Source organism: Rhinichthys klamathensis, unplaced genomic scaffold (genome assembly GCF_029890125.1).
Source record: "Rhinichthys klamathensis goyatoka isolate OS25496 unplaced genomic scaffold, OSU_Roscu_1.1 h1tg001143l_1, whole genome shotgun sequence".
Classification (NCBI taxonomy): Eukaryota; Metazoa; Chordata; class Actinopteri; order Cypriniformes; family Leuciscidae; genus Rhinichthys; species Rhinichthys klamathensis.
Genome location: NW_026607362.1, coordinates 267,501 through 277,269, shown reverse-complemented (window position 1 = coordinate 277,269; position 9,769 = coordinate 267,501). Strand labels below are relative to the sequence as shown.

The 9,769-nt window shown below is 44.8% G+C and overlaps 1 protein-coding gene across 1 annotated transcript in view; it reads right to left on the bottom strand.

Moving 5' to 3' along the window:
* Positions 1–7,349: 7,349 nt before the first annotated feature.
* LOC130079564 (serine/threonine-protein phosphatase PP1-beta catalytic subunit-like) overlaps positions 7,350–9,769 on the bottom strand; it is an 18,322-nt gene continuing 15,902 nt past the window's right edge. The window contains exons 7-8 of the mRNA XM_056244874.1: positions 8,972–9,106; positions 7,350–7,834 (exon numbers count right to left, since the gene is read on the bottom strand). Of these exons, the coding sequence (XP_056100849.1) occupies positions 7,730–7,834; positions 8,972–9,106 (240 nt within the window). The 3' untranslated portion in view covers positions 7,350–7,729. The remainder of the gene's footprint in view (positions 7,835–8,971; positions 9,107–9,769) is intronic.

Sequence of the window (9,769 nt, the reverse complement as noted above, 5' to 3'; positions counted from 1 at the left end):
GACCGACTCAGTCCTCCGTGTCCAGGCCTGTGACCGACTCAGTCCTCCGTGTCCAGGCCTGTGACCGACTCAGTCCTCCGTGTCCAGGCCTGTGACTGACTCAGTCCTCCGTGTCCAGGGCCTGTGACCGACTCAGTCCTCCGTGTTCAGGCCTGTGACCGACTCAGTCCTCCGTTGTCCAGGCCTGTGACCGACTCAGTCCTCCGTGTCCAGGCCTGTGACCGACTCAGTCCTCCGTGTCCAGGCCTGTGACCGACTCAGTCCTCCGTGTCCCAGGCCTGTGACCGACTCAGTCCTCCGTGTCCAGGCCTGTGACCGACTCAGTCCTCCGTGTCCAGGCCTGTGACCGACTCAGTCCTCCGTGTTCAGGCCTGTGACCGACTCAGTCCTCCGTGTCCAGGCCTGTGACCGACTCAGTCCTCCGTGTCCAGGCCTGTGACCGACTCAGTCCTCCGTGTTCAGGCCTGTGACCGACTCAGTCCTCCGTGTCCAGGCCTGTGACCGACTCAGTCCTCCCGTGTTCAGGCCTGTGACCGACTCAGTCCTCCGTGTCCAGGCCTGTGACCGACTCAGTCCTCCGTGTCCAGGCCTGTGACCGACTCAGTCCTCCGTGTCCCAGGCCTGTGACGACTCAGTCCTCCGTGTCCAGGCCTGTGACCGACTCAGTCCTCCGTGTCCAGGCCTGTGACTGACTCAGTCCTCCGTGTCCAGGCCTGTGACCGACTCAGTCCCTCCGTGTCCAGTGTTCAGGCCTGTGGACCGACTCAGTCCTCCGTGTCCAGTGTTCAGGCCTGTGACCGACTCAGTCCTCCGTGTCCAGGCCTGTGACCGACTCAGTCCTCCGTGTCCAGGCCTGTGACGACTCAGTCCTCCGTGTCCAGGCCTGTGACCGACTCAGTCCTCCGTGTCCAGGCCTGTGACTGACTCAGGTCCTCCGTGTCCAGGCCTGTGACCGACTCAGTCCTCCGTGTCCAGTGTCCAGGCCTGTGACGACTCAGTCCTCCGTGTCCAGGCCTGTGACCGACTCAGTCCTCCGTGTCCAGGCCTGTGACCGACTCAGTCCTCCGTGTCCAGGCCCTGTGACTGACTCAGTCCTCCGTGTCCAGGCCTGTGACCGACTCAGTCCTCCGTGTCCAGGCCTGTGACCGACTCAGTCCTCCGTGTTCAGGCCTGTGACCGACTCAGTCCCTCCGTGTCCAGGCCTGTGACCGACTCAGTCCTCCGTGTCCAGGCCTGTGACCGACTCAGTCCTCCGTGTTCAGGCCTGTGACCGACTCAGTCCTCCGTGTCCAGGCCTGTGACCGACTCAGTCCTCCGTGTTCAGGCCCTGTGACCGACTCAGTCCTCCGTGTCCAGGCCTGTGACCGACTCAGTCCTCCGTGTCCAGGCCTGTGACCGACCTCAGTCCTCCGTGTTCCAGGCCTGTGACGACTCAGTCCTCCGTGTCCAGGCCTGTGACCGACTCAGTCCTCCGTGTCCAGGCCTGTGACTGACTCAGTCCTCCATGTCCAGGCCTGTGACCGACTCAGTCCTCCGTGTCCAGTGTTCAGGCCTGTGACCGACTCAGTCCTCCGTGTCCAGTGTTCAGGCCTGTGACCGACTCAGTCCCTCCGTGTCCAGGCCTGTGACCGACTCAGTCCTCCGTGTCCAGGCCTGTGACGACTCAGTCCTCCGTGTCCAGGCCTGTGACCGACTCAGTCCCTCCGTGTCCCAGGCCTGTGACCGACTCAGTCCTCCGTGTTCAGGCCTGTGACCGACTCAGTCCTCCGTGTCCAGTGTCCAGGCCTGTGACCGACTCAGTCCTCCGTGTCCAGGCCCTGTGACCGACTCAGTCCTCCGTGTCCAGGGCCTGTGACTGACTCAGTCCCTCCGTGTCCAGGCCTGTGACCGACTCAGTCCTCCGTGTCCAGTGTCCAGGCCTGTGACGACTCAGTCCCTCCGTTGTCCAGGCCTGTGACCGACTCAGTCCTCCGTGTCCAGGCCTGTGACTGACTCAGTCCTCCGTGTCCAGGCCTGTGACCGACTCAGTCCCTCCGTGTCCAGGCCTGTGACCGACTCAGTCCTCCGTGTTCAGGCCTGTGACTGACTCAGTCCTCCGTGTCCAGGCCTGTGACTGACTCAGTCCTCCGTGTCCAGGCCTGTGACCGACTCAGTCCTCCGTGTCCAGGCCTGTGACCGACTCAGTCCCTCCGTGTCCAGGCCTGTGACCGACCTCAGTCCTCCGTGTCCAGGCCTGTGACCGACTCAGTCCTCCGTGTCCCAGGCCTGTGACTGACTCAGTCCTCCGTGTCCAGGGCCTGTGACCGACTCAGTCCTCCGTGTCCAGGCCTGTGACTGACTCAGTCCTCCGTGTCCAGGCCTGTGACCGACTCAGTCCTCCGTGTCCAGGCCTGTGACCGACTCAGTCCTCCGTGTCCAGGCCTGTGACCGACTCAGTCCTCCGTGTCCAGGCCTGTGACTGACTCAGTCCTCCGTGTCCAGGCCTGTGACCGACTCAGTCCTCCGTGTCCAGTGTCCAGGCCTGTGACCGACTCAGTTCTCAGACGCTTCATTAACCAGAGTTACGCATCACTGTTCGCAGAGCACTGCATTCTGGGAGACCCTTCCTTTCAGAACAGCCACCACAAAAGCCCATTTACATTTCTTCAGAAAATCATGCCTAATTGTTTCTCACACAGTATAAATGATCAGATTACTGCAGTAAATCCATATTTAGATGTGTTTATTACGGTTTACTACAAAACAAAACCAGTTATGGTGCTTGAAAACATGTTGATTGATTTTACTTCAAAAAGCAGTTAAAACATAGTTACTTAATTTTGTATAGTAGTATATGTTTTTATAGTGCTAATGCTGCAGTAAAACCACGGTTAATGTTGTAGTTCTACGGTTTTACTGCAAATGCTGTATTTCTTTTTTTATTATTATTATTATTTTTATTTATTTTATTACAGGGACAGTGCATATTCAGAAACATTACTGTCAATGCCAGAATTAGCCTAAAGGCTATTTTTCATCTGCAGTCCCAGACAGATGGTAAAAGTCACCCTAAAAGAGATTACATATTACATTGCACTAAAATATAAAAATATCTATTACATTAGAATGTATAATCTAAACACATCAAAACATCAATCGGACAAACATCACGTAAAAACATGACACACATAAGGAGAAGAGCCAACAGTGTGCAGCAAGAGCAGGTTTAGTAATAGGTCAATGTTGACAGCTCTGATGATCAATAAGCCATTACACTTTTTCTAAAGGGAATGATCCAATCTCCCCTAGCTGCACCTCTGGTCCTGCAGTAATCAACTGTTCGGGTATTGACACACTGATGGAGAGGAGGGGAAGATATACCATGAATAATTTTAGAAATAAGACAATATTTAACCATATTATCCCAACTGAGTAATCTATATTTTTGTAATATTGGACAATGATGAGAAATACAAGGTTTCTTATCCAGAATTTTAACAGTTTGTTTGTAAAGTGATTGCAGAGGTTTCAAAGATGTAATACTAGCTTGTGCCCAAATGGGTAAACAGTATATGTGATGTGTGAGAAGATCATAAGAGTGCATGTACATTTTTGCTGCCTGTGTGGACATTTGATGGCGAATGTGTCTAAAGTTACTGAGACTATTTTTAATTCGATTACAGACCATTTTTACATGTGATGAGAATGATAACTTTGAATCAATTAAAACTCCCAGATATTTGTATTCTGACACGATCTGCAGTTTTTCCCCTGAAACAAAAATATCTGGCTCAACACTGAAGTTTTTGTGGGACTTGGTAAAAAAACATTGCTACTGTTTTTGATGTATTCAGCTGCAGGCAGGAGTGTTTCAACCAAGCTGTGACGTTAACCATGGAGTTAGTGAGCTTCGCAACCACCTGAGAGATATTCCTACCGTGTGCATAGACTACGCCCAGCAAACATTTGGACGTGTAATGACCGTTGAAAAGACGTCCGTTCGACACGTCCCGTTATGGTTGAAAAATAGTTCCAAAATGGAAGTTGAACCGACGTCTTTTCTGGCCGTGAATTACACGTCTCTTCAGCGCGTCCCTGGACGTCTAAATGCGTCATCATTTGTGTGTTTAAATGTGTTGCTGCATAATTTAAGTGTATATAAGCCTGCATTTAAAATAATCACACACATATTGTGTAACATCGTGAAAGGCAATCAAGTCTTGAGGTTTACACATCTTGACAAAGGTTTTAAAAAGTTCCAAAATTGGTCCAGTCAGACGGACCTGACCGTCAATAAAACGTTTCAATCACGTGTACATCACAAACAAGAACACATTATTTGTGGACATAAGAAAAAAAGCATGTTCTGATTTAGCAAATTTTATTGATCTTGAACAGCGAAAATGTCTCTTAATATTTTTTCAATGTTTAACATTTGTTAACCAAACTAAAATACCAATTACAAAATACTGAATTATTATATAAAGGGATAGTTCACCCAAAAATGAAAATTCTTTCATTTACTCACCCTCATGTTCCAAACCTGTATGAGTTTATTTCTTCTGCTGAACACAAAAGAAGATATTTTGAAGAATGTTTGTAACCAAGCAAATAGAGCAACCATTGACTACCATTATTTGAGAAAGATTAATGGGAAGCGATATCTTGGTTACAAACATCTTTGTGTTTAGCATAACATAGAAAGGTATACAGGTTTGAAACATGAGGTGGAGTAAATGATGACAATTTTCATTTTTGGGTGAACTATCCCTTTAAACACATTGTTTGGCTCAGTTTTTGTATCCACCAGCTGTTCCTGGAGCGTGTTTCAGGTGTTCTGCCATTGCTGCATCAATTTCAGAGTCTGTAGCATTTGGGCTCCACCTCTTCACAGCATCTAAGGGAAGAGAAATATATATATATATATATATATATATATATATATTAATAAATAAAATTATAAATTTGAGGTAAATGATATGCACTTATTTTCAAAATATTTTTATGGTCTACAGCTAAATAAAAAAAAAAAAAAACATGGAACAAGATGAATGAATCATGAATAAAACATTAGAAAAAGGTAATCAACATGCATTACATTTTATTTTATTGTATAAAATATGTTATGCTTTATTTTTAAAGCAGTTACTGGAAACATACATGTTAAAATCCAGCTAAACATTTCATTCCATTTCAGATAATTTACTTTCTGAAAGAAACTCTCAAAAGGCTACATTAATAAGTTACAGTAATAACTTTGACTGTATCATTAAACAATATACTTGGTATACCGTTGTTGTATACGTTCAAAGTTAATATTAGCCTACTGGCTAATTTTAGCCAAACTCAGTAAATTTCAGTTGACAATGTGGGCATCATTTCTTTCTGTTCATTCATGTCACACAAGTAAACCTCAAGCACGTTAATCTAATACAAAATGTACTTACCAAACAGTAGATTTTTAATAATACTATCGACACAACTCCATCCTCTCCTCGTGGTTGTTCAAAGTTCTAGAATCTATGAGAACGCGTTAACATCTCGCGAGATAATCTATCCTATCGCGGGATTTTGTTGTATTGCGAGATTTTTTGTTCATCTTGGCAGCACAGTTTATGGTTTGGGCACATCCAATTCAGACATAAATGGTGACCGGGTATATTACTGTTTTTGTATATAAATACATTACATAAAAAATAACAACGAAAACATCAGGTACAACAGGTTAAAATAATGACTAAAATGCAGTGGCTTTGCAATCACTTGACTATACTGGGCATTTTGTGATTATAATTTATAAAAACAAGATAAAGTAAATATTCATTTGTATATAAATCGTGTATTTTATAAAGAATTATAATTCCTGATAATTTGTTTCTGTCTTGCTACTAGACGTGCAAAAGACGTCAGTGGACGTATAGTATTCACAGCCTGACTAGACGTGTAAAGGACGCCAGTGGACGTCTTCACAACCTCTTAAAAACTTCATGGGCAATTACATTAATTATTGCAGTATTAACCATGCGAGGATTAAGCGCAGCTTTTGCATATTTAACAAGGATTTCATAGAGGGTCATGATGGACTATAAATGCACGTGGAAAAAACGTCGCCAGGTGACGTCCTCTCACCCGATACACTAAACATAACTACACGTAGCTAAAAGTTAAAATAACAATTATACATGCCACTGTAGACATGTACAAATGTATCTGAATGCATTTTTAGGAAATGTTCTGTGTTACATATTTTTACCGATTTATGACGTCTGGCCGCAACTATTTTTGGCCAGGGACACGACGTTGCCGTCGGACCAATGTTTGCTGGGCGGTGTCATCAGCATACATCTGCACAGAAACATCAGGACAAGCGAATGGCGAATTAAAAACAGGTTTCAAACAGGTTTTTAATGCAAAAATCAGAGTAAAACCATGGTTACTGTATTAAAAGCATGGTTAATTTTCGTACTGATTAAGTGATGTTAATTCACACAAACACAGACAGATGTGGAGAAATAACACGCATCTGAACCGCATTAACAGGCTTACAGCGCCACCTGCCGGCGCATCACCTGCGCATGCGCGTGGGACTGGAGCGCGAACGCGTTTGTGCATCTGCGCATGCGCGAGGGCTAGAGCTGAAACTCGAACACGCGTCTGGTTTGCTAGCTAAGTGCAAAAAAAGTGAAAACCTTTATTTGATAAACGTTTCGGTGGAAGTTTTATTCATGTAATGTAATTTAATCGACATTCCCTGAAACTATTTTTGGTTACGACTGCACACATTAACCCAGCTAACAATACTGCTATAAGAACGGTTTGCTAACGTCTAAGTTATGAATATTCTAAACCTCTAATTTAAGTTTTTAAAACGTCTTGCTTCTTGGTAATGTGAACGTTACGGGAACATTACATTCTTCAAACATTATAGGAACGTTATGTTTCAATGTTCTCTGAACGTCCTGAAACTAGTTAGACAAACTAAAACATTGTAGAAAAACTCTCCATGGACGAAGTATAAATAATGTTTTTGTGCTTATGTTTCGAGACCATTTTAAGTTTTTAAAATTGCTTACAATTTATGAAACTATGGCTCCATTTCTTGAAACTACACACAAAACCACAACACTCACTCAAACAAAACCACAACACACACACACATCTATTTTAACTCTTTAGGCCACTGGCTCCTTCAGGGGTCAAAGATGATTTTGCAGATTATCTCCAGCTTATTTCTGCTGTTTTAGTAATAATGAGTTTTAATAAACACTTACAAGAATCATTAGGTACTCACACACACCCGTTTCTCCATCACCACTGAAGAACACACTTTCTATGAACGGGCGCTTCATAAAACAGGCTTAAAAACACACTGAGGTTTGTTCAACTTTATTTACTGAAAATCCAGATGTTATGAACCTGTCTGACTCCAACAGGCCTCGAAGAGTGAAACGATCAACTAGAAAAGACCTAGTCAATGTAACCCTTCTGTTGTTAGATGCAGAGCGAGAAAAAGCTCAAAAGAAATGTGTGTTTAAACACTGTGAAGGACGTGAGGTTTACAGACACAGAAGCAAAGCAGCACACAGTGATCTCAGAGCGGGAGCGGTGTCTTCAACGGAGAAACCCAAGCGTGTTTAACTACATCATTCCTATTTTCAAGACAGTCTTCATGCCGGTTCACACGTGTTGTAGCTCCGCCCCCTCAGCGCTTCTCCGGGGGCGTGGCCGTTTGGGCCGAGGCTCCGCCCCCTCAGCGCTTCTTCGGGGGCGTGGCCGTTCTGGGCGGAGTCACGGGGCGGCCGGAGTTCATCCCGCCGTACTGATACTTCGCCTTCTTCTCCGACGGCTTCAGGATCTGAGAACAACAGCGAGAAACGCTTCAGTCGACATATAGGACATGTGCGGAAGGCCAATTCATGCAAAAATCATGCTTTGGTTAATCATAATTATGACATACTAAGTCATATGAGATGAAAAGTCAAAATCATGACTTAAAAAGTCATAATTATGAAATATGAAGTTGAAATAATAATAATTTATTTTACCAAAGCATGACTTTTTCTTTTTGTGTGGCAGAAATGGGCTTTAATAAATTTGAAACTGTTCTCTGATCTTAAAACATAATTTCCGAAAGAATTGTGTATAGTTCCCATAGGGATTATTCATAATCGAATTTCACAAAAACACATCAGAGACACATTTCTCTCCACAATCAGAGTACAAAAACAAATCAAATTTTGAAAAAGAAGACTTTAAATAGGGCCAATATGATCTTTTGCTTTAGTGACATTATTTTCATGACAAATGAACACAATTTCCCCCTAAATTGTTTTATGTTTTTAAGGATTTTTCCAATGACACATGCGTAAAAAATACAGTATTGTACACCAAAGTTCAAAATGTCTTGGCTATAATTCGACTCCGTATGCACTGAATCTAGAGAGATCAATATTGGGATTTTTGGCCAAACCGTTCAGACGTTATGAGCAAAAACAGCCATTGTCCATTTCTCCCGAGCACTAGGGGGCGCTGTGCCGAAACTGTGCATGTACTCTCGAGTCACGCATGTAATGACAGGTGCCAGGTTTGATGGTAATACAGCATATCAGTGCGGAGACCAGCCTCGCGTCTGCTTTACGTGCTCAGCGCTGAACTCGATGCGTTATACGAGAACGCTGGGGTTTATGAACAAGCTTTCAGCACGGTCTGATGACGATGCGAGCCAAATTTGGTAAAAAATTTAATCAAACGTCTAGGAATTAGATTGAAAAAGTAGGTTTATCTGGAATATTAAAAAATCAGATTTCGTTTTTCAGCCCTTACAGTTCAAAAGTTAGCATAAATGCTAGTGCAACTCCGGCCAGTCGGTGGCGCTAGAGTTAACGGTCAGACTGGCCTAAAGCGGCTTTTTCTGTGTGTGAAATATGATTTCTTTGATTGTGTGGAGAAGCATGTCTCGTTAGATGGCGTATGAAGGCCAGTCATGTGACACCTGGAAGGAGCACATCAGAGTCTCGTCGACGCTCATCATCCCCCCGGCGTTGTCGAACTCGCCGCAGTAGTTCGGCGCCGAGAACAGCGTCACCAGCTGCCGCTTAGCGAAGAACTCGTAGCCGTCTTCAACCACCTGCGAAACAACCATTCTTTGAGTAATGTTGTGTAGTTGAGTAATGTTGTGTAGTTGTGTCACCTGATGCGAGTGATGTTGTGTAGTTGTGTCACCTGATGCGAGTGATGTTGTGTAGTTGTGTCACCTGATGCGGGTGATGTTGTGTAGTTGTGTCACCTGATGCGAGTGATGTTGTGTAGTTGTGTCACCTGATGCGGGTGATGTTGTGTAGTTGTGTCACCTGATGCGAGTGATGTTGTGTAGTTGTGTCACCTGATGCGAGTGATGTTGTGTAGTTGTGTCACCTGATGCGAGTGATGTTGTGTAGTTGTGTCACCTGATGCGAGTGATGTTGTGTAGTTGTGTCACCTGATGCGAGTGATGTTGTGTAGTTGTGTCATCTGATACGAGTGATGTTGTGTAGTTGTGTCACCTGATGCGAGTGATGTTGTGTAGTTGTGTCACCTGATGCGAGTGATGTTGTGTAGTTGTGTCACCTGATGCGAGTGATGTTGTGTAGTTGTGTCACCTGATGCGGGTGATGTTGTGTAGTTGTGTCACCTGATGCGAGTGATGTTGTGTAGTTGTGTCACCTGATGCGAGTGATGTTGTGTAGTTGTGTCATCTGATGCGAGTGATGTTGTGTAGTTGTGTCACCTGATGCGAGTGATGTTGTGTAGT